Genomic DNA, 25,256 nt, shown 5'->3' with positions numbered 1-25,256 from the left:
TAAAGGTTACAGTAAGCCGATACACTACAAACGACACTCGTTTACATCTTGAATATAATGAAATGATAGTTTATCTACAGTGAACACTTGTGCTTATCTGACAGAAACAGGTCAAAGGTTCCAGGCATTTTCTCCTGAAATTACTCAGTGCTGCCTCTAATGACTGATAATTGAAAGCAGAGGCTGGAAATATCAAATGTGGTAGGTGACAGATAAGCAACAGATTAATGCAAGTACTCTGTTACAGGACACTAAAAGGTCAGAGGCCCTAGGAATTAGCTATTGTGCTACTGTGAAAAGACAGACATCAAATAGCTATCTACCTCATTCTTGCTCTGTTCTCCAGCATTCAAATCCTGGAAACCCATTCTCTCTTCTACAATTAGACTACGAGAAATGACAACACTTTTTACAAAATATGGCAAAAAGGTTTTATAGGGTGTATTGACAAAAGAAAAGGTCCGATCCCAGAGCAGAATGAAAGATGCTTTGCTATTATAGATGTCAATATGTTAATGAAATGCATTACAGAGAATTTAAGAACATTCAGTAGAACGTGATTCTCAGTTGAGGAAGGCCAGACTTTTAAAAATATACATTTTAAAGCTTTTTAACTTTGTGTAGGCTTTCAGGCTGTAGAATACAAACATTAAGAAAGTTAAATTAAGCTTATCTCAGGAAGTATATCTTTCATATTTTTATTCCTCAGAACACAAATTCTAATTCAAAGTTTGTTGAAGTAAATGGAAGTCTTTTCTTTCTGTCTGTTGGCTTTTGTATAAGAATTAGTCTTCTAAAAAAGTCTTCAATTGAGTGTACTGTTAAAGATCAAGTATGATGAAAAATACTCTCCAAAAGTGATCATTTAAAAAAATGTGCAGACAAAGGAAATACTTGTCTAAGCAAAGCTACCTTAATTGTAAAAGGTTATAATGCTTTTATAAAATTAAAAGAATCCTGATCAAGACTCGGGAAATTTATTTTGAGTTAGATATCAAAATTCACAAAAATAGTCACCTGCGCTCACAGGAATGTTTTGGACACCAGAGCCTGACACAGTCACTGGAGAGCCACTTCTGTTTTTTAAGGGTCAGCTGCCTTGCATCAGTCCATAATAAGAAAAGACGAGTTTATCTACCTTTCTCTTTTGGTCAACTGCAGCTGCAGTCCATAGGAGTAAGAAACAGTCCTTTCTCAACAAACACTTCAACCCATACCAGCTACTTTCAATGACTACATCTTAACTGCCAGGATATGGAGTAGCTCAGTGGTGGGACATCCTGGGCCACTGCACAAAAACAGGAGTTGGTGGTCAAAATGAAAAAAAAAATAAAATGTATATACATATATATCTCAAATTTTGTTCCTGTATTTGTTTTGCTTTTTTTCTTTTTAAACCATTTATTGATATTAGGCATCTACTGGATAATCATTCATCTGAATTTTTTAACTACAAAGCTTTGCAGTCATATGACCACTTGCTTGTTCTTCTTTTAGTACCAAATCTACTGCATTTCTTTCCAAATTGAGATCCATTTTCATCAGCAGAGCAAGTGAGGGCTGGGGCCCCCACTTCTATTCTGAAGCCTGTAGTAAGGGAAAGTGGGTGATTTAGACTTAATATGTCATTTCCCTTCCCATCTCCCTCTCCATGTTGAAGTGGGAACCAAGACCGCATCCTCTGTTTCCTTGGTGAATGGTCTATTAGGCAAATAAAAGGTGAATGAAGATGCAATCATTACCATCTGGTTTCTTCATGAAAACAGATTGCACAGAGTTCATAAGTGTCTGTCCATATGCCTTAGCCATGTTCAGAATTTGTCTTTTGAACTGAGATCTTTAGAGAATTCTGGGCAAAATGGATCAGTGAATACTCAAAGCCCAAGACCAGTCTTATTGGGATACCTTATATCATAAATGTAGGCATTTGAAGATGGGTGTTCCCAGAATTACCTGTATTCTTGAGCTACATTCCACTCATATCCTATCCTAAGCATCAAACTCATCATCGGAGTCTTAGTCCAAATTCTGATTCTCATCCTCTTCCAAATGAAGCAAAATGATTTCTGCAATCAGTGAGAATTTTGTTTAATTAAGGAGGATAAGTCTTCAAATATCTTACATTTCTCATTGTAGCAGTTCATTTAAAAAAAAAAAAAAAAAAAAAAAACTGCTTCATTGCAGTGCTGTATATTTGACTTTCTCTGTATTTATTATTATTAGGCTGGTTGTATTTAAAGTAATTACAGATTTACAGATGTGGTTTTGAAAGAGTGATGTAAATTGGTTTTACAAAATATATACTTTCTTATTAAAACACAAAGGCAAAGGCTTGGTAGGTCATACTCTGAGGCAAGTTTCACTACTGTAAATTTAAAGTTATTTCACTAAAGTCTTTATTTTCAAGCAGTTACTGACATCAATGAGCAACATTTAGCTATTTTGGTTAACTAAATTAGGGATAGTTAGAAAATTATTTGATGAAATACTATGCAGTTAGTGGCAGTTTCAATAAATGAAAAATCATCTATTGTTTATTGAATCCAGACTTCTAATGGTAGAATATCCCTTCCATATTTGCACAGAACTACTGAAATGCATGAATTGCGAAGTAGTTCAAGGCAAGATAAGGTCAATGAGAAAACCTTCAGTGACTGCAGCTGAATCTAGAGCAAGAGTGAAAAGGAGAAAAAAAAGAGTGCTTTGATATCCCATGCTAAAATGATAATAAAAAATCTAAATAAATAAATAAATAAAATAAGTTAGGATATTCATGGATCTTAGCCAACTATTTAGTATTACATCTTTTGAGAATGACCAGTAAAGCACTCTTCTATTATTGAATTTTAAGTTCTTAATTTTTTTGTTGTAGTTAATAAGATCTGATAGATTTTTACCAATTAACAACAACAGTAAAAAATTGAAAAAGTAAAAACAGGAAAATAGTTTGAAACCCTGAGTTCTTTTTAAGGTAGACTTTCAAATTATATGATTTTTACATTCTAGAGAGTGGTAGGCAGAGACTAGGCAAATAATGGAAAAATTTACAAAGGCATTGTAAAATATAGGAGAATATGTAAAAACGATAAAATTCTTTTTCATTTTTTCTGGAATTATTTTGAGAATTAGAACTCAGTAGCTAAAAGCTTTCAGCATTTCCTGTGAGCAGGAAAAGATTTCCCAGGAACTATAGCGCAGTGCCTGCCAGCAGCTTTTATAAGCACAGACCTAAACAGATGCCTAGACCAAAGAGGCATAACTGAGCTGCTCTTTCTCAGGCACAATCTCCCAGATGTTCTATACACCATGAGATTACCTATGATGCCTTTCTGTTACTTCACACTATTCAAAATATGGGACAAAATATTTGTTTTAATGAAATTGCTGTTTTTCATTCAATAGCCGTTGTTCTGCTGAAAATTTCACTGGTAAACATGTGGTATTCATTCAATTTACTGTTTTCAGTGTCTTCCAAGTCAAATGCACTTGCTCAACAAGTCAAAACAAGTGCTACACTGCAGCTGCTCCAATGATAATTAAATGCTGGAAAGCTTGCAGTTGTTGATACAGAACAAGTGAAAAAGCAGCACCCTGCTTTTCTTATGCTGGCCTGATCCTGGCCAATGCAACAGTAGGAACAAATAACCTGAATAAGAGATTGGGTGATTCCTGCTGTAACACAGTTTGTGGAAGTGAACAGTACTGTGAGAGCCTACATCTGCATATTACCACAGACCAAATTTAAAGGGTAGTTGATAAAGCCATTCTTCAAAATCTATTTTTTTCTTAGTTGCTACAGTATAATGTGCTGCATCTCTTCAACCTCTGGAATGCAAAACTTTGACTTCAGACATTCAGATGCAGCACAAAGCACAACAAATGATACACTACATATATGCCCTTTTTAATTCCAGCAATAGCGGTAGAATGTATCTCAGTTGAATCTTCCATAAATTTAGTGGCTGAAAGTCCAGATGAACACAGCTTCTAGGAATAACATAAGAGGTCTTACTGGGTCTAATTTTGGGCAGTCAACAGTGTGCCAAGAGAGGGAAACATCACAACCAAATGTTTGGGGGAGGCAATGAAGAAAGGATCGTGTGGAGTTTGCTGTTTTGAATGGAACAAGTAGAAGCCTGTGGTTCATCATTGTTTTAAGTCACCCTGTATTGCAAAGACATTTTGATCATAAATACCTATGTTAAAAATGCATGTCCACTAGATTTTTGGTTGTGTTCAGTTTCATCAGGGAAAAACAGATTCTTACTTCCAAAAAATAAATAAATAATAGAACAGATAGAGAAAAGATCACTGCATTATGCAGTTCTGAGCTAATGCATAGATAAATTAACTAATCCTTATTCTACCATGACTGAGATTGTTAATTACTTCTGTATTTTCAATGATGTCTATTTCTCATGGGCTTTAGCAAAACCAGTATATTTTGATACCTTCTGTCAATAGACTTCTACTTTATCTTGTATGTGATTTTGTTTTTCTCTAATCACAAATTGTCGCAAAGAAAACTAACAATTATTCCCAGGTTTCTGACTGTGTGAGAAAGTCAGGATGTCAGATCAACACAACCTCGAGGTTAACAAATGACATTAAAAAAAATCCCTCTTGGGTTCCGCTGCAACTGAATAGGAACAAAAGTTACACCTCTGGGATCCAATGGTCAGAAAATAGGTGTAAGTTATAACTGTTTTGACACTGTAAAAGTATACAGATGGAACATAACTTCTAAGAAGGGTGAAAGGGCATATATCATCACAGGGCAACTGGCAGGGGAGTAAAAGCTAAACACTAAAGCACATTCTATCTTCCCACATCTTCTTAGTTCCTGTTCACGTTAACCCTCTACTCACTTCCAACCCAACAGTTCCAAGCTACTCCACCATTTACCATTCAAACAGGTTGTCTAATAAGCTCCAGCCACTCCCCACAGTGGAATTTGTCATAAGAGCACCCATGGAAGTTGTTTCTGTGTGTCAAACTGGGTATGACCAGACAGGCTCTGTTTTCTGCTTAGCCTGTACTCACATCTGAGTATTTTAATACTACCCATTCCCATTCAATAAAAAAAAAAATAATCAATAAAAATAGGTCCAGCTGTAATAATGGCAAGGAAGGAAACACTCATGATCATCTCACTCAGAGTCAAGGAATGCCTATTACACATAATAATTTGAAATTCATTTTTATGTGCTGTATTTTATATAGGATACACACTTTTGCAAAAAAAATAGCTGATCTCAGGCCATGTTTCTTGCTAGTTTAGCTCTACTTAAATCAGATTTATACTTCGTGCATATTGGGTTAATCACTGTATTGAATGAATCATCACATTAAAAGTTAGAAATGTGAAGAGATTGGAATTTCATCTTATGTAAGTCATTAGCCTTGTTTTGGAGGTTTGCACTGTGCCTGCTTGCTCTTGGCTAACCGCTTACCCTGCCTAGGAGACCCTAAACTCTGGTAAACAGAACTACGGGACCAGAAGCACAGCATGGACAGTCCCCAGAAGGTGGGGAGGAAGGGGAAGGGGAAGGGGAAGAAGAGCCAGGAGAGTGGGCAGAGGTGGTGAGCTCTGTCAATTTCATAGGACAGGTTTTAACTGCCAGTTTGGGAGCTAGCTGTGATTATAACAGCTCGTTACACTGATTCAGGCTGCACCCTCTCCTCTACAGTTCTGGTGGTCTAATCAGATTATGATTCATTCATCGCAAGGAGAGAACATTTCACCTATAAATAATTCCCCATAATGAATAAGTGCCCTCACTGGGAAGGAAAAAGCACCTGCTTTTTTTTTTTTTTTTTTTTTTTTTTTTTTCCTGAAAGAAGCTTAAATTAAATCTTAAGTTAATGATTATTTCAACCCTCTTTCAGCACAGAAACTCTCTGGCTGTTAGTGAACAACTAAAAGATCTCTGGGCTGGCCATGCAGCATTATACCTACACTGCCAGAGGAAAGGGAAAAAAAGCTCAGATTCGCTATATGTAACATAAGAACACGTGGTGATCCCTCGCAGTAGGTTATTTTGGACAAATGCAGAAAGAAAGATACAGGAGTGTCAAAATTACTTAAAACCAACCAAGCAACCAACCAACCGGAAGACAATTTCCAAAGGAGAAAGAAATAGCACAAAACTTTGAACACATAGAAGTGTTAATTCAGCAATTGTCCATGTAAGATTATAACTCCACTTCCAAAATTACAATAAAATAACAACAACAACAACAACAATAACAACAATAAAACAATTAATAATAATAATAATAATAAAGCAGAAACAATTAGTGTCAATGTAGAAGACAAGACTAAGAACCTTTGTGATGACAGAATCCCAGAAAGGCTGAGGTTGGCAGGGACTTCTGGAGGTGACCTGGTCCACCTCTCTTTTCAAGCAGCAACACTCAGGGCAGGCTGCCCAGGCCCATGTCTAGATGGACATACTTGAATACTTGCATTATCACTGTTATTCCACCTGGGGCTGAATTTCTGATATATATATAGACATAATGTTTTATGGTATATCTACTTATTTCCTGACAAACTACTTACAAAAGCAGTATCCTGGGTGATCGCAGAGTTCTAGGACTACTGCCCTAATCTTTGGTAATAGGCCTAGTTTTTTATAAAGTAATTCAGAACTGTCTGTTGCCTATCTACAAAACTGGAAGCGTTATGGCATCTTCTTTTCAGTTTTGTTTTGATGAGACCACACTCCCTGCCTGAAGACAAGCTGAACCAGCAGATTTTAATGGAGCCCAGTAAATCTCACTGACCAAGGTGACATAATATTAATAAAAGAAGCTTCATTCCTGTATGGCAGCAAATCGTAATGCAAATGTGAGATGAGCAAGTCTGGATTTCTTCTCATAACTTATTCAGGAGCTGTCCCCATTGAGCCCAGCTTTCAGCTCATGTGTGTGCCTGTTTCACTCATTTGATGAACATCAGGTTTCTTCTGTACATACACATTTGCTAGTATCTTTGCCTTTCTAATGAATGCGTGTAAATATAGACTAAGTAGAACACAATAGCTGGGAAACCAAAATGGGGGGAAAATATTGTTAATCCTAATGGCATCAGTCCCTCCATTCTGACCCAGTGAATTGCAGTATGAACTTAAAATACTTGGTATTCACTCCTTAGCATAAACTGTCTCTGGATATTCCATTGTTGGAATATATGGCAATATACATATGTATATATATATTATAAAATATTATTTAGACTGTACTTAATATATATATATAAATCTATCTCCTTGTAAAATGTGGTCTATATACAGCCTCACTAACCATGATTAATAATTTAATGTCTTAAGAAGTGATAAAAAGTACCACTTTTTGAAGAGTCACGTGGTTAAATTAGAAACTGATTTCAAAAACTATAAAATGACATTTATAAAGCAGCATGCCAAGGAATCAAAGAAATTTATTCTGAAAAAAATACATAATATTAAATTACTTTAATAAAGAATATTATATTGTGTTACAATGCACGTACCTCCAAAAATTCTGAAAAAAATATATCAAGTATTCTTGAAGTTCATCATATTTAATAGTATGATTTCAGTTATACTACAGGATAACACCAAAAAGAATTTAAACGTTATGATCTTTTGGTTGCCTTACTATGATATTCAGCAAAGTCAGTGTTTTCTTTTTAATCATATAAGCTTGTAATTTAAATCAAGATATAAAAACATTAATCTGTGTAAATGCTACTGGGTATAGCTGAACTGCGGGTTTAGCCTTTGCCCCCCTGAAAGTCTTGGTACAGATTTTGAGCTTTCGCAATAATTCCGTTTACTTTGTGTTGTGAGAGTCATGGGCAGTACTGTATCAGCCTACAGCTTCTCAGCACAGCACCAAGTAGCTTGTTCTTTTTTTTTATCTAGAATGTGACACATGCTGCATGATAAACCTTTTACAATAAATCCATAATTATGTGTAGTTCACAGACAATTAATTCTTCATGACACTTCATTCTCCAGTAAGTCTAATTATCAGTGTTTTAATAAAATAAGAATGAAGGTACATTCCTTTGCCTTGTGTTTTTTAAAGTCTTGGGTCTAAACTTGTACTTGGTATTCATCAGCACTGTTCTACTGACATTAATAGAGTTGAAATATTAAATCAGTTAAGGATATGTATGTGTATGTATGCTTATATACATCATAGACACCACCTGTGTTTTTATTTTATAGCTTCCACTCTTTTTTGTCTTCATTCATTTTAGGAAATGAATTTAATACAATCTGTTTGTGAAAAGTGAGCTATGAAACAACAACAATAGAGAGAGCATTTTTATCTCATTTTTATATATCATTTTTACTGAGAAGACAAGCAATATGGTAAACCCCAAGTGTTTCAAAAGACATCAACTATAATGACAAGCATTATAAAATATGAAGTGTTTGAAGATGCTTTCTGAATCTTTAGAATACCCATTTTCTAGAACTGCATCTGTTTCTGGGTGTTGATTTGTTTTTATTTTTATTTTTCTGCAACAACAGGAGATAATTGCTGCTTTTTAATGAACCCTTAGACATTCCCATAAATCATCAACTCACAGAAAATCTTGTACCAAATATTATACAATTCTCAAGCTCATGGGAACTAGCAATTCTAGGGAAGCATAAGGAACTCTGAAGTTTTGGAAAACCACAGGGAGATTGCTTGTGGTGACAGAGGCTCATCTCTTTTATCTCATCATATGTGAACTTCAGCCCTTGCAGTGCTGTTGATAGGCTTCTCACTCCTTCCCTGATCTCTTTAGAAAAAGATCCAAGCTGAGATTCAGAGAGGAGAAGCCCTTCTCAGAATAATGAAAATTGAGGAACTTATTCTGAGAAGTACTAAGGATCAAAATGGAGCAGTTTAATGATCAAATTTTGCAATCAATTGGACAAAGCACAGCACTTATTGACCTAACTAGGAGATTACTCAGCACCTCATACCACTGAATTCTTCTGCTGTTTTAGTCTTCAGCTCTTTGGAGCAGATCCATAAACTCTCCTCCTTATTTCAAAATGTTACAACAGGATGTAATTAAGTACAATTAACAAGGAGGTCAAACGGTCATCTGATAAACACTGGCCCAAACAGGCAGCTTGAAAGGTCAGGGCTGCTAAAACCACATAGTACTGATGGGAAAGAATATTATGATTTAAAGGGGAAAAAATCCCAGTGACTAAAACTGAAGAGATTTACATGCTTGCTATATTACATACACACACTCATGCACACACACTGATATGCATGCACACGTGCCTCGGAGAGGCACCAATCTATGATATGGGAACAAGAGCAAAACTAATCACATGCTCGCTGTTCTTTACACCAGGTCTGAAAAGTCAGATTTGGTGCTTTATAGAAATAAAAGTATTTGTTTTTCTCTTTCGTTATTTTGCAAAACCGTCTCTTTTAAGAACAGTAAAAAGTCTTCTTGTCCAGGGCTTATAGAAGCCCTAAGATCCTTACAGAAGGACCTTCCCAAAGCAATGTCCCTGCTGTCTCATCATAAATCACCACAAAGACTACAGCTGTCACGTTGTTGTATACTAGGCTTGCTCATGCTCCATGGTCTTTATTATCCACACTACCACTTACTCCTCTTTAAATCATATTCTTTCACATCAATACTATATGTTTTTATCCACACCCATGCTTTTGATTTCTCTGCTAACTTTTTTTGCAAAGCATGCCACTAGAATCCCATGGCTCCAGACACCAGTGCCACCTGGTACCACCCACCTTCTGCTCCAAAATCAGACTCACAAAACATTTAGCAGCCCTGCTCTTTCATCTCCTGCAGACCAGGTTTGCCTGGACTGAACTTAAAATCTCTACCTCCAAAACTGATGCTATCCATATTGTAAAAGTCCAACACAACACTTTTTTGGGAACTTATTTTGAGGTACCTTACAACTGAATATTTCATCTCTACTTCCCTCTCCTTTTTTAAAACATGGGATATTTTAAATGGGTATACCTAGACAAATTATTATTAATTTATCACTGTGCTGGATCATGGCTAGAGCTTTTCAAGAGAAAATGAATTAAGTTTCATAAATTTAACTATAGTCAAATTTATGAGAATTAGAACAACAATAATTTAATTCAATAGGCACAGACTACAAGAGGGATTTTACAAACCAGGTTCTCGTGGGGTCTGAATGCATAATATTGCTAAACCAGTAGAAAACAAACCTAATAGAAATTTCAGCTGTTCAAGTTCCTGCCACCCCCTGATCCTTCTCCAAAAACAAATTTAGGTGAAATTTTGCTTCTGTAGAGCTACCAGTTGTCAGCTATGGGTATATATCATTTGCCATCACTAGCTGTCTGGTTTAGCTTTCTAGGCTCTGACTCATTAACTGTTGTCTCGATTTGCCCTGCATTACAATGGGAACAAAGAGAAGCTGTAGTCTGGCAAGGTACCACACATGCCATTGAATTATATAATTATATAATAGTGGCTGACCTCAATCTATTGCATTCGAGCAGTTGCTCAAAAAAGAGTTGGAAACTAGAAGTTTAGATTCACCTTTTGGAGCACCTCTTAATAATCATAGGAAGTTTCTGAGTGGGGAGACACACTGTAAAACCTCTCCTTTCTGGTTAGTTTACAGTCATTTTTTTATATTGAAACAAGTTCATAATCCAGTCCCAAACAAAGCAGCTCCTGCAAGGTGTACCCCACCCACCAACTCAAATAATGTAGTTGTCAGGGTTGACAAGTTCTGCCTGCTGTAGCACTTCTGTGTTTTATAGGAAATTTTAACCAGGGGTGTTATTTTAAGAGATGAGCAAATGGGGAAACCCCATGGCCTAACCAATAAAATATGAACTTTAGGTGCAATGGAGCACTCATAAATATGACTCAGAACAAGGGGATTCATTGTTTCTCCCGACCCCTTTTAGCTGCTCCTCTGATCTCAACCTCTCTGTGTGCGTCATGGCAGCCCTCATCCTTTAACCTGCGGTTTTTAAAAGCTAGCTTCTACGTTATTTATGGCTGCCAACCTTAGTAGCCCGTCTGTGTACTCCCTGCACACAGGATGGAGGTGGGGAGGGCTGCGTTTTATTTTGCAGGAATGAAAAGTTTTGCCTGGGGAGGTTGAGGTAGTTGCTCTGCCACGAGGGATCATGAAGAAAAGTGTTCCCTTCACCTGCAAAGCTTGCTGGAAAAGGAGACCCAAACCCCAACTCATTTTCTCTTTGATTTACTCGTCATCCATATTTATCATGTTCTCTCTCATTTTCTCCGCTGTGTGTGTCTCGCTGTCTGTTTTCACCTTCTTCTCCCTACCATTAAACTCCCCTCTTCTGTCCCCCCAAATTCTCTAGCATTATTGGCCTGCACAATGCCCTCAGTGCTGCAATACTGTGCCCCATGTGGGGCTCCCCAGTAACACCAGTGTCTCCCAGCCCATGCCATGTCTGTCCCAAAACTTTCTCAGGCCCACTGGCCGCTGCCTGCTGAGAAGAGGCCTCTACTCCCTCTGTGGCCTGTACTGTGCTCTGCCGTTTTCTTCTCATTCCTCCATCTCCCACGCCGTCGCCTGGTCTCACCACTTCTCTTCCTTTAATCCCTTCTCCAGCCAAACGCCACTGACATAAAATTAAAGTTCAGTGACCCTGCCCAGACGGAGGGGGCTAAAGACAAGGGAAAGGACAAGCAGGAGAGGATGGGGGAAAGTGTGGGAAATAATTATTAAATCTGGTAGCAGCCAGAGCTCTCCTGGAGCCCTGGGGAGCCTTTCTTTAGCTGGAGGCTGCAATTGGCACTTCATAAACTGTTCATTCTCAGCTATGTGGAAACACCAGACGACACCTAGCATGATCAGACTATAATCAATCAATTTTCTGCAAAACTCTATTAGCCTGTGGGCCTGTGAAAGCAAGCTGAAAGGAACTGCCATGGCTAAAAAGAGAAGAGAAAGGAACTGCCCATCTCATAATTACCCCCATAACTCAGGCAGTAAGCAGGCAGGTAGCCATGGCGAAATTCCTCGCATAATTTAACATCCAGAGAAAAAAATAACAGAAGCAGTAAGTGTTGGAGACCACATATGTGCCAAAGTTGTCCCGTTATCTAAGCATATAAACTGGGGTTTAGGAGGAGAACCAAGAGGATTTCCATCCAGTCCATGGCAGGCCAATTCCTCCCCTAACATCCTCCACACAGAGGCGTCTCTGCAAGCCGCCCTCCTTCTCTTTCATGGCTAGCCAGAGTCACTCCAAGATTGTGTTTTCCTGGGAAAATATGTACTGTACAATACATACAATCCCCACAACCCCACCCAAAGTCTGTGTTTAGTCTGGAAAGCAGTGCTTTCTAAAGAAGCAGCGGAACTGGGTCAGCCATTCTTCCCAATGGGAAAAATATTATTAACAATATATATTTATACATATGCATGCATATATATAGCTTTTCACCATGCACGTCTAACCATCTGCTAAATCAGTTTCTCTTCAGTTATCTGCAATTTCTTTCAAATCTGTCGGCAAGGAAAGTCAGACAGTTTTATGCCCCAGTTAATGGAGAGCTTGACATTTTTCTGGCTGGGTAAATAGAATAATTTACTTGGATTTAAAGTGTTAACTTTGGCAAAAAAAAATTAATTGACAGTTATAAAAACATTATTTGGTAAATGATATTCATGGATAGCACACAAATCTATTTTGAGGTAGAACTATATAGTTCGTAAAGTTCATGAAACATGAGAGTTTTCAAAGGAAATATAAAATATTTCAATAGAAAACAACAAATGTAGTATAATTCCAAAAAGGAATATGGAGAAGAATATTTCTTGCTTGAAATAAAAAAAAAATCCTAACAATGTGTATCATTACACAAATACTGGTTAAATCTGCCTAATGAATTGTAAGAATTGGGTGAGGATTTTTAGGGAATAAAATGAGTAAAGTCTGTGAGTAAAGCCCTTTTGTTCTATAAATGAATAAATAAATAAATAAAAACATGTTCTGTAAAAAGTTATCTTAATATTTAATTTCAGCATAGAGAATGCTTCCATATTAAAAGTTATTTCTAATGACTGATTCGGTACCAATGTGACAACAAATTATTTCATCTCACTGATTGGGTGACTAGAATTTTATCAAGGGAGGGAAAAATCAGGATTTCAAGATACCAGTGAAGTTAAATCAGACCCACTGGATCTAATTTCCTTTAAATTTTAAATAAAAGAGTGAAAAATACTCTCTTACTGATTTTGGGTTGCCTTTAAATAGCTTCAAGAACACACTCTCATTTTTTCTTGGTATTAATCCAACTCCACAAATAAAGACATGGGGTCTACTTTTTATTTAACAAGTTTTATCTCTGTAATAGCATCTCTCTGTCCACAGCAAGATAGTAGCACTATTTCTGTCACTTCACTTAAGGCTGTGTCAATATTTTCATTAGAAGTCTGCATTTTACAGACTAAAACTGTACCATAGCCAAGGAAATTCATGTAAGGTTAAAATTAAGACAGCAAGATATGAAATTGAGTGGAAAAGAAAAAAAAAAAAAAGAATAAGAAAGAGAGAAAGAGAGAGAGAGAGAGAGAGAGAGAGAGAGAGAGAGAGAGAGAGAAAGAGAGAAAGAGAGAAAGAGAGAAAGAGAGAAAGAGAGAAAGAGAGAAAGAGAGAAAGAGAGAAAGAAAGAAAGAAAGAAAGAAAGAAAGAAAGAAAGAAAGAAAGAAAGAAAGAAAGAAAGAAAGAAAGAAAGAAAGAAAGAAAGAAAGAAAGAAAAAGAAAGAAAGAACGAACTCATGAGAGAATTCATTCTTAAGCTTTGAGGGGAGAAGTTAATGATCCTGTGGCCTTTTTGCAAGTATCCTTCAAACCCAACTCCCCTTCCACAATTCCTGACATTTTATGGCTTAGCACTCCATATCCCTCACTGGTGATATGTTAGCTGTGAGGGGAAGCTTGTAGAAACTGAATTAGTTTAATTTAGGAAACTAGCTACTATATACGCTCCAGATCTGATTGCAGTTAGCAATCCTTTCTTTCTCAGATGTAATGCAAATAAGTTTGTACAGGTATTCAGTGTGGATTGATATACTGTAGGTTTCTTAAAGCACTTCTATAAAAGTTGTGCTCTACCATGTTAGCATTCTCAGCTGAACACAATGGGTTGTAAATCTTGTGAATTTATGTATTTGCTCAGTGTTTTAAAGAAGAACATAATCTTCAAGGCAGTGTATGACCTTGGGGTAGAGAAACTAAAGAAATATGAACGGCTTTCTGTGCCTTTAATAGGCAACATTCCCCTGGATTTCCCTGTCTGATTTAAGAACTGATCACAGCGGGTGCGATTTTAAATTATTAATTATATTAATTAAGATTGCGGGATCACACTGAGTGTGAAGAAGATAAGGTGTCGTTTGATGGTGCATTAATTACTTTAAAAATCTCCATAATATTGGCATTGTTATCTAAATTAGCATGGGTAGGTCAAAGGCGCACATTTTATAGTGATCTTCACATTTGAGTCTCTGGGATTAATTTTAGATGCTAAGAACAAAAAGCTTGACAGAAAAACACAAAACTTTTATATATTTATCCCCTATCATATAGAGTACAGATCAATTCACAGTAAAATATGCAGAAAGAAGTTGAGTTGCTTAGCAAATGCAATATGTTTTGAGAAAAATTTACAGACGTGTTGTAAACAAATGAAACTACAGAACATTTGAATTGAATGAGAAGGAACACTTAAGTCCAGTGGATTTAATGATCACTATGATGTTGATGGAAAATTCAGTCCTTGAAATGCTTGAATGTAGTTTTTTAAAAAGTGCTGCTGTTTCTCCAAGTCTCAGGCATATGTATGTTTTTCATACAATCCCTCTCTTTTGGTGAGAGGTGAGGAGTGGGAATGCTAACATTTATCTTAACAAAGTCCTTCCCCAACTAAATTTTGAGTGAGCAGAAAAGTGAGTAGAGCTACATGAGCATTATTCGTCTGTTCTCTGAGGAACAGGGTATCCTATATATGTCATTTTGGGAGATCAGCCAAAAAGAAGATGCCAGAACTCTAAACAGTCAGGGATTTGCAACAATATAATAAAGTATAACAGGATAAAAAACACCCAGTGAGGAAAACAAAGTCCTGAACTTGTAGGTGATATAATCAGATCTTTGAAAACCCCAGTGTATTTAGTGGAGGATTTATTCTTTGACTGCTGGACCAACCCCAGTTAACTCTTCTGCTACAATCATCAATATTTATGGAGAGCTGCCAATGCACACAGTCTTATACAAAATACAGGACAAGGCATAGTCTCTGTCTTGTCGTATCTTTCAAGAAAGAAAGAGATGGAAATTCTGCTATAAATTCCAGTATAAAGAGCAGGTGTTTACAATTTCAACTTCAGGAGAAGTAAATGCAGTCTTGTTTTTCTCCCTGGTTGCTTGACAGTCTTATAATTGCAGTTCCCTTGATGATTATTTTTTAAACTTGCTTTGGAAAGTGAGGTATTTGCAACTCTGACAGGTTGATTTTTATCAAAATTAGCATGTAAGTTCCTATTTTTAATCTTTAATAGAAAAATATTTTTAAACTTCATTTTTAATCTTAGTCTTTTCAATCTAATGCTTCATTATTCTTATCAAACATCTCAGCTACATATTTCTTGTTTAAATAGATTTGTCTTAAATTATTATAACTGGCTGCAATTATATACAAAAGTTTCAATTAAAAATATCAAGAAGATTAATAAAGCTTTATTACACCTTATGTAATTAATGGTGTGCAAGTATGAACATGGTGAATACTATTTCCAGAGCAGATTAATTTGATGCAAGTTGACTGAGGCTTCTAATCTAAAACCAGTTGAGTTATTACTGCGCTGCACCAGCATTTATTAATTTTAAGGTACAGTGTTAGTATTCGCTTATCACTGCATATTTTCCCCATTCTACATTAAAAGAGCATGCCCTCATCTGTCACAATCTTATATGGCATAAATCATATTAAATGGTTACCTGTTTCCATGATTTATTTTGTTATTATGTTAATTATACTGAAACATAGGATTGTTTAATAAAAATGTTGAAGCTAATCTATGTCAGTCGTCAATATTTCTTATGCAAGCTACATGGTGGAATATGTGATAAACCACAATAACCAATGTGTATGGAAGGGAATTTGTAGTGAATTAAAGTTTAGCCTCACTAAAAGCTGAGGTATATTTTAATTTTACAGAGGTCAAACAAAAACTGATATTTACTTTTTTTTTTTTTTTTTTGGTAACTTAAATGAGTCTATTAATCACAACCACTAGAAAAAAATAACACATCTCACCCCCAGTTTTCACAGCTTAGAAACATAAGATGAAAGATAGACTTCAACTTCTCCAAATGACTTTCTCAAGGCAACACTGCCTTCCAAACCAATTGAGACAAAATATTAGAAACTTCCCAGTCAAAGTAAAGCAGTGGAAACTTGTAATCCTACAGTGAGGAGTTTTATCTGGGAAAATGCAGCGGATTCAGGCCAGTAGATATCTGACACTGACCCTTCAGAGACTTATACTCATGCAGTGCAAGAAGTCCTCCTGCAATCAAAGATGTTTCTTGAAATCAAAGGCTAGAATAGCCATCAGTGCCATTGATGAAATGGTCTGAGACATATTTACAGAGGGTTTTTCTCAGGACACTTGAGGAAAATTTTTACAGGATCAGGGCCTTGTCTAGTGCTTAAGAGATCAGAGCATTTATCATTTTTCTTTACAACATTGCCAATTCAAATTCAATGGACTCCAGCTATTCTGAGTGAATCAAGTCGTGCAATGATAACTTAAAAGAAATATACAGATAAGGAGTAACTCTTTCTTAAGGATGAGGCACATATTTTCCAAAAACAGGAATTTCTTTTTCTTCTAGTCTGCTATTTCGGAGCAAGAGCAACAAGCAAATGAATTTAGAGTTTGGACAAATGTTACTCTTAAGGAAAAAAGATCTCAGAATTAAACACCACCTAATCTGCCAAATAATTAATGAAAAGTAATTTTATTGTTATGCCAACTAACTCTAGGGTATCATTTTCCTAGAGTTTCGAGTTGTTGAGGAATTTATTGTTTGGAAACATTTTTAATCCTTTTGCAGGGATTAAAGACCTGGTAGACATAAAAGATACAGAGTGTGTGTGATAATCTGAAGGTATTTCAGAACATGTGCCATTGTTTAAAAAGTTTCTACAGAATGTATTATCCTGGAAAGCAAGGTTTTATCAGATTTTGTACGAGCTTACTGAGTAACTTCAAGCTTTCAATTAAATCTCCTGCTATTCGGATCAAACGAGAGGTTTTTAGATAGCTTTATGAGTCCTGCAGCATTTAAAATACTTATAAAAATAGTAAATACATTTCATGAATTATTAGCAGCTTTCTTAATGAGATTTAAGTTGCCTTCTATTAAAGAAATCTGTAACTGCTTTTTTAACCACAACATAACTGGTGAGCATGTTTAGTATACTCAGAAGCCAATATAATTTAGTTTTATCAGTTTTTTTGTCTGATTTGAAATAATTTTCAAAAGCATTCCTTGCTTGCATGTTTCTGGTGTTTAATACTCTATTTGTTATTTAATTTATTAATGACTAAAATTGAGAACCATTGCAGACTCTGAGCACCATGGCAGTGTAATAAAACACAGCCTGTGGTTATTAAATAGAAATAACAAAGAAACAGCAACAGATTATTTAAAATCCGGCCATCCAACTGAAAAGATAATAAAAATATGACTCTTACAGTCAGAAAAAAAAAAAAAAAAAAAGCCCTAAATAACCTAAGAAAGTTTTGTTGTTTTTCTTTTTTTTTTTTTTTTCCCCTAGAAATGGAGTAACTTTTCCCTCTTCATAACATTCCGGGCTTTAAAATATTAACAACTGATGTTTGTTCATGTCTGAGCTTTAAACAAAACAGTAAGGCAAATAACCGAGCAATAGGCATAAGTGTTTGAGTTTTTGAGATTTAAAAAAAAAAGGAGTTAGTTGGCCTAAGGCTAGAATTTTCATTACATCAATGAAAGAAAGAAAACAGAAGCCAGCAGAGGGGAGTTATAGAAACTGACTTTATATAAACAGTGAGAAAAATCTTTTTCCATGGCCACCTACAACGTAGCTACTTTACCATTAGTACAACTTTTCTTTTGCTAGGAGTGCAGCAGCCAGGGCCCAATCCTGCTCTTTTAGAACAGGTTATGCTCCGGCTGAGAGATTTGCCCCTCTGAGCCCTCCAAGATCAGGCTAACAGTTAGTCAAACACAGCAGAAACAACAAATAAAAAAATTCGACCTACCTAAATTGACAAAGCTCATGACCATGTCAGCATCATTCAGAAAGTTGGTGTCGTGCAGGCTGGCTAAGGGAGGATTCTGTGTGGTCAGGGGGGTCATGCGAGATAATTGTATTCTCCGCGAATATCCATTTGGAGAGGCAGGGTATCCTTTCCGTATCCCTCTGCTCTCCCCTGCCATGGATCCCTTTAGTGAATACTCCAGCTCCTCAGTATCCTCTTCATTTGTCATGGCATTATACAGGTCCAGCATGAAGAGGGGTGCAGATGAAGCCTGCTTTCCTGGTGAAAATGGTCTGGGTCTGTGAGGTAGACCCAGGATAGAGAGAATCTCTCTCTGAATCTCCCTTCTCTCATGGTTCCGCAGCCTCCTGTAAATAAAACTCGAATGGACATGATTGTCTCCTAAACCTCCCTGTGCGTGACCCACCAGAACCCAGCAATTCCAGAGCAAGCCCACGAAAGCTTTGAGCGCAGTTAGGTTCATCTTTGAAAAGAAAAAGAACAAGGAAAAAAAAAATCTTTTCTCCTACTTGTTTTGAGTTCCTATGAGGTCTGCTTTCCCAGAGGCTGAAAAACAAAATTTACCTATTCTTCATGTCAATGTCATCTCTAAACGTAACATCTTTGGTGCTTTCTCTCCCCCCACCCTGTTTAAATATTATGGAATGTGTCAGGTTGCAGTTATTTCTAAGAAAGCTGAAATTCAGACTTCCAATTTTCCACTGTTGTTATCGTTTTTTCTGCATTTATGGAGCAGAAGACCAGTATTTTGTCAGCTGACCTAGGCATTCCTATATAAACCTTAGATAACCAGGTCTTGGGTGGGGAGCTGTATTAGCAAGAGCTGTTCTTCTGACACATTGTAGTTCCCAGAGTTATCTTCCCTTCTTATTCTGAGTTCTTCGTACACCTTGCGCTCTTCCCAAGATAAAATCCTGAGTCACAGATTTGTCTTGATCTGTACCTTGGTGGTGTAACACATATTTGTCCAGCAGCCTGGTGATAACTTTAACATCTTTTGAAGCGCTTGAGTGTTAAGTAATTCTAAAGCATGTACTAATCAAATTAATGTGGTGCCATGAATTTACTTGAAAAAAAAACCTTCTGTAAATCCATTCAACCCTTTTCAGCTTCTCAACTGTTATTTCCAACTCTAGCAGGCACAAATATAACAGCTCTCTTCAAGAGAGATCTAAAGACTAATGTAAGCACAACCCTGCTGGGAAAGAAGAGGCTTCTCATTGTAATTTGAAACGGGTATAGCAAAAAAGTCCTTAACCCTTCTGTTGCCAGACAAAGCTTTAACCCCCCCTCCCATAGTCCCCCCCCAGCTTACAGTAATATACCTAACTTGCCTATCGACTGCTTCTTTTCCTGCCAGCTTGCAGAATATCCCAACAAACAATTTTAATTTTAGCAATTTTAGGATATGTAGATAGCTGAAGGCATGGCGTAACGTGGAAGCTCCTGAGAGCCTACTTATGAGTGTATAGTTTCATAACCTTGAATATGAAACCCTTATAACAGACAAAAATAGCATCCTATTAATTCAAGAAATGTTTATATTTTAGGTAGGTTTAGCAAACGAAGGTGACCTTTTTAATAAACTCTGCAGGAAATTTTGTCGGTTAGGCTTGATTCACTCTTCTCTAAAAATGACGGGAATGCACTCCGAATGAAAACAAATTTATTCAGCAAGTGAGATTTCAAGTTGTGCATAGCCAACAGTGTAATTAAGGGTTATAGTCACAACTTTCATAAGCTGTAATTTGCAATGATAATTTATTCAAAGTAGATTTTGACTCATAAACTGTTAGACTACATTTCCCAGTAAATATCAAAAGCTGAGATTTAATCCCACAACCTGTTATTAACTGGAGAAAGAAACAGCTTGACTGAAAGAAAAAAGAAATATTAAACAGATTTAAAAACTGCTACACATGCAGTTAAGATTTAGCTTAGGATTTTATGACAGCCAGCAACTTGTATTTTCCTCTCTCTAAAACAAAATCACAGTGTTAAATTTCATACTGCTCAGATTGTTTGTGGTCACATTTTCTCACTCCTAAAATTGCCTCAAGTCTCGGGGAGATTTTCCTTTGAAGGGGGTGGGGGGTGGGAGGAGGACAAAAAAAAGTTAATAAAACACACGACGCTGAGGAAAAAAACAGGTATATAAAATGCATCCTGTTGGGTTTTCCCTTACATGACTCGCACCTACTCAGCAAATCACACAGTCCTTGAGTAAACTTGGGAGTGTGACAGCAGTACAGTCACACCCTAAGAAGCCAGGAACAATTTATCTAGTATATTAAGTACAAATGAGCTTTTCTCATATATTGTGAGTCCTGGTCTACATTTGCAGTCCAGTGCAGCTATCGTTAACATATAGCTGATTCTCTCCCATAAATCAGCACACATAAGACATAGACAATGCTTCTACCAAGGAAGGATTTACCTCATACTAGACCTGCTGAATTAACACTGAAATTAATTAAGCTATTTAGCAAAAGTCCTATTATACTTAGTAGAAAATCAAAATATGCTTTCTATCCTCCTCATTAAGGTTTTTCCTCAAAATCCATTTGTTACAAGAAAACTGTTATTTCAAGTTTTGTTTTGCTTTTACTTGTTCTGCACAGACAGTTGTAATGATACATGGGACTTTACCATACATATGTCTTTTTTGAATCAGCCCATCATGTATTTTGCAACAAGGTTTATTTCTCTTTTCCAGCAATGTATTTCCTTTTTTTCCCTAAGCATTCATAAAAGCCAGTGGATTGATTGCTCAGAGGATTTAAGTCCTCAGCCCATCAGTACGTCCAGCAATAGAAACTTCCTATATTATCCCACTAGAGTGTCTGGCGTTCCACATTTAGTTAATCTTTTCGTATTTAAAAAGCCAAAAATGCCCTCAAGTTTGAGGATGCTTTTATGTTGTAAACATATTTCTACACAGAAACTGAGGAGGAAAACATACAACCAAGTAATCATCTGTTTGATGAAAACAGCTCCTGCTATTCTCAGACAGAGCCACAACCAAAGATGCAAACTGAATACAAAGGATTTATTTTACAGCAACCTCCCCTACACCAAACATCGTTGCCTAGAACGTAAAGATAAAAATATTTTTATTAGTATAAACACAATGTCCTTTTGTAATAAACCTGTGTTCCACAAACAATCATTGTTAATGTGGGTATCTCATATATGGGAGATATAGCCAGGTCTAAAACTGAAAGCCTTTGCTAGAGAAATGAAAGGACTTTGTAATAGCTGATAGGTCCCATTTCATATTTCCAGTATGAGTCAATTTACTTCTAAAGAAAAACACCACATACAATTTCAGCATGTCAAGATATTTTATTTGATAATACATAAAAACAGATTGGCACAGATATCTGGATTCAGTTTAGGTTGGGGTTCAGTTTCAAAGTCAAGGTTTCAAGTTTTACAACAAAAAATTATTTGAAGTTGTTTGCATAATATTAAAACTTTAAAAAAAATATCATGTTCATGCCATTTTCAGATGCACTCAAATCTAAATAATAGTAGAGGTCAGTATAAAGAATTGACCCAGAATCAAACCCATGGATTTGAATAAGATGCCCCAGAGATTTCGGGGTCTAAAACTGAAGTTCTGGAATACAAAACACACAAATGGATCAACTTCCTTTTTTTCCCCCAGATGCTCAACCTGGAAGCATCTTAAGAAATTAAATGACCAGTGCTCATCCAGTCCTTACAAAAGCAAGAAAATAAACAGGAAAAACAGGACGACTGCACAAGTGAGCTCACATTAGGGACAAACCTTTTTGGTAGAGGAGCATGCAACCTTCAGAGCACCTAGAGGCCAGGGGCTCGGAGTCAAGGAAGCAGCAGAGCACCATGCAGGCAATGCAGGCAGCATGAGGCCGAAAGCAGTTGCACCAATTTCTTAAATAATTTAGCATATATGTACAGAATGAGTGAATTCAGAGCTTATAGCATCTGTACCAACCTAAACACTGTTAGAAAAAATATTATAATGAAAGTCGTGAAACCTGGGGTTACAGATCTCACCGGTCTTGGATTGCAATGGATCATAACATTGCAACAGTGAAAAAAAAATAATAAAATTATCCATCAGGCTACTGCAGTCATTAAGGGTGCAGTTGTTTGTATGGGCAGTGCCTACCACTCAAAAATAAAATCAGCAGACCAAAGGCGGCATCCCACTAGATTCTCGCTGTCACATCAACCGTGAGTGATTCAACCCAACAGTAGGTCTCTGTAACGGCCTGCCACATGCAGAACAGAATAGAAGGCTGACCCTCTCAGAGAAATCTACAGCCTGACTCTGAAGCCTACACATGCAAGTTGAGTGATTGTGCTGGCTCTTTCCTCCTTAAAGACCAGCTAAATTTGGCATTTGTACTGTGCATAAACAGATGACCCGGTGTTAAAAATGTGTAAATCTGTCATTGCTGTCTCTCTGGAAGGTTATTTCTGAAAAAGGTATACAGAGAAAGACGTTTATGAAAAAGTTTCATGAAAGCAGGAAAATTATCAGGAGTTCAAATTACAGATTCCCCAGCAAAAAAGCAAACAAGTCTTCTGTACTCTTCCAGGGACAGAAACATTACACAGACATCCTAGTCAGGCATACCTGTTATACTAGTTGCATCTAAACTGGATTTACAATATTATGGACTGCGTGAGCTATACCTGTGAGACTTTGAACATAAATATGCAGATGTTTGTGTGCTCTAAATGTCCAATCCACAAAACATATACAACATCTTTCACTTTTTCATGTTTAATTTATTGAGTAGAATGTTCTACGGAAGCTGCATTCATATCCTGCAAGCATATCACAGAAAAACAAAGATATATTTCTGTCAATGAAAGATACGTCTCCTAATGCAAAGGGAATTCCACTTATAATTGACAAAGTGTGAAAATTGGCAGAATTAGCTGCAGAAATTGGCAGTTGGAACATAAATTGATTACGATGCTTGTAAATGTAGTTTATCTATATAAAAGCCTTTTACTTGGGATGATCTTGCCTTGTTTGCTAATTGATAAACAGGAATAATTTCATGTGCAAAAATACTACTGCTTCTGGAACAGAATTTTTGTTCAATGTAATTACTTTATTAAACTTTGTATCGGGACAGAAAGATAGCTGTTCTGTGCTCTTCAACCACACGGCAATTTCAGGGTAATCACTGGGGCTTTACCTGACATCTGAAATCTTTACATGTATTCCTGAGGACTGTTAAGCATTATATAAAGAGAGGGCTTCTATTTTATGCTGCAGGCAGAATGCATTGCAAAATAAAGCTTGCTACGTACAAGTGTTCAATACTCAGATTATAGAGCAATTTATCCAGTTACCAATCAGCTTCCTGTAGCAAAAGAGTTTTTCATTCAGGATTTCAAAAGCTCAGGCAAAATCACAAATCATCCCAAGAGGTAAGTCATCAAGCATTTTATAGATGGCATTTAATAGAACACTGTTTAAAGTTTACAGAAAGACCTCCAGCTTTAAAGTATAATCATCTGGGAAGTTTGTTCTATTCATAGTACACACACAATGTTGTAAAGCTATCCTCAAGAATAGTCTGTAGAGCTAACAATATACTCTTTAAGGTAAAAAAAAAAAAAAAAAAAAAAAAAAAAAAGTAGAAAAATCATTTTGTTTGAAGACTTACTGTGTTCAAGGACTGGGAAAAAAAAAAAAAAAAAAAAGAACTTGTTTCACACATACTCTTTGGAATACATGAACCACAAAATATACAATTAATAATATGATCCAACATCAGAGTGCTGTCATTTGCATAATTTACAAACCCAAAGAGCTCCCAGAAATCCCCTCTGGTTTACAATAAGCCTCTAATTAGTTAAAGGGAAAGAAAAAAAAAGGAAAAAAAAAGAAAAAAGGAACTGCACTGAGGCAAACACAAAACACTTGGACAAGAGCAACATTTATAAGTAGCAAAGCGTAGCACTTTTAAAGTAGATTATTCTTGGCTCAGCTTGCAGACTGGTTTTATTGTGCCCCACCTGCACACTGGTACTTTCTAGTCTCATTGTTCTCTGGCTAAAGCATTTCCATTGGCACTTTTTGTTGTTCACATGCTGTCCCCAGCACTTTTTCGGGGAACCTCTTCTGCCTCTCGCTGGCTGCCTTTTTGTTTTCAGCTACAAAGAAGTATAAAAATTCATTCCAAAACTGAGTTCCCTCAAGTAGCTGCAATGCACTATTGTTCGTTTCTTGAAACACTTTACCTATCTAAATTTAGGATTTATTTCTTCCCTCGAGCATTTTGCCACTAAGCTCTATAGCTGTGGCTTTAGCACCTCTACTGGCAACTGTGTGATGCAGCAGTCTTGCAATCTTTTTGTAACTGCAGTTTTGTTTTTATACCTTTTTTCTGTGCCTTGTTTTACACATGCTACCTCTCTCTTTCCTGTATTTTCTCACGTTATGTCTCCTTACTTTTGGACGTGCTGCTTCTGATGCCACATGGCCTTTCTTTACAGCTTTTAAACTGTAAACCTTTTTCATCTCCATTGCCTTACTCCTTCCCTTCTCTTTACATTTCTTCTCTCCCTCCCCACATATCTGTAGACAGATGTTATTTTCTTCTTTTAAAATGACTTCCTTTGTTTAGCAATATGCTTCCCCTTTTGTAAGAGATCATCTGGCCTCTCAGGCAGTACAAGAGGAGCTGCTACTCCAGTACTTTCAATTAAGTGAGCGCTACCATGAATCATGCGGTCCTTGAGATAGCAGTCATCTCTTTCTGTTTGAAGAGGATTACGAAAGAAGAAGATATGCATGGGACCACTGCAAGACTACATGCACCCTAAAGTCTGTGGTGTATGCCTGCTGGTCTTTCCATGTGGACTTCTTCAGAAGTGGCGATGCATCAG

The 25,256-nt window shown here is 36.6% G+C and overlaps 1 protein-coding gene across 2 annotated transcripts in view; it reads right to left on the bottom strand.

The window, feature by feature from the left end:
* Window positions 1-18,816, bottom strand: part of BMP5 (bone morphogenetic protein 5) — a gene marked incomplete at both ends in the record, with an annotated part of 53,167 nt that extends 34,351 nt beyond the window's left edge. For both annotated transcript variants that reach the window (XM_084283743.1, XM_084283744.1), the window contains one exon: window positions 18,333-18,816. In XM_084283743.1, the coding sequence (XP_084139869.1) occupies window positions 18,333-18,816 (484 nt within the window). The remainder of the gene's footprint in view (window positions 1-18,332) is intronic.
* Window positions 18,817-25,256: the final 6,440 nt, after the last annotated feature.

The sequence above is a fragment of the Netta rufina genome (genome assembly GCF_964035555.1).
Source record: "Netta rufina genome assembly, chromosome: 3".
Lineage (NCBI taxonomy): Eukaryota > Metazoa > Chordata > Aves > Anseriformes > Anatidae > Netta > Netta rufina.
Note: the sequence above shows the minus strand (reverse complement) of the source record. Positions and strands in the feature narration are given on the sequence as shown.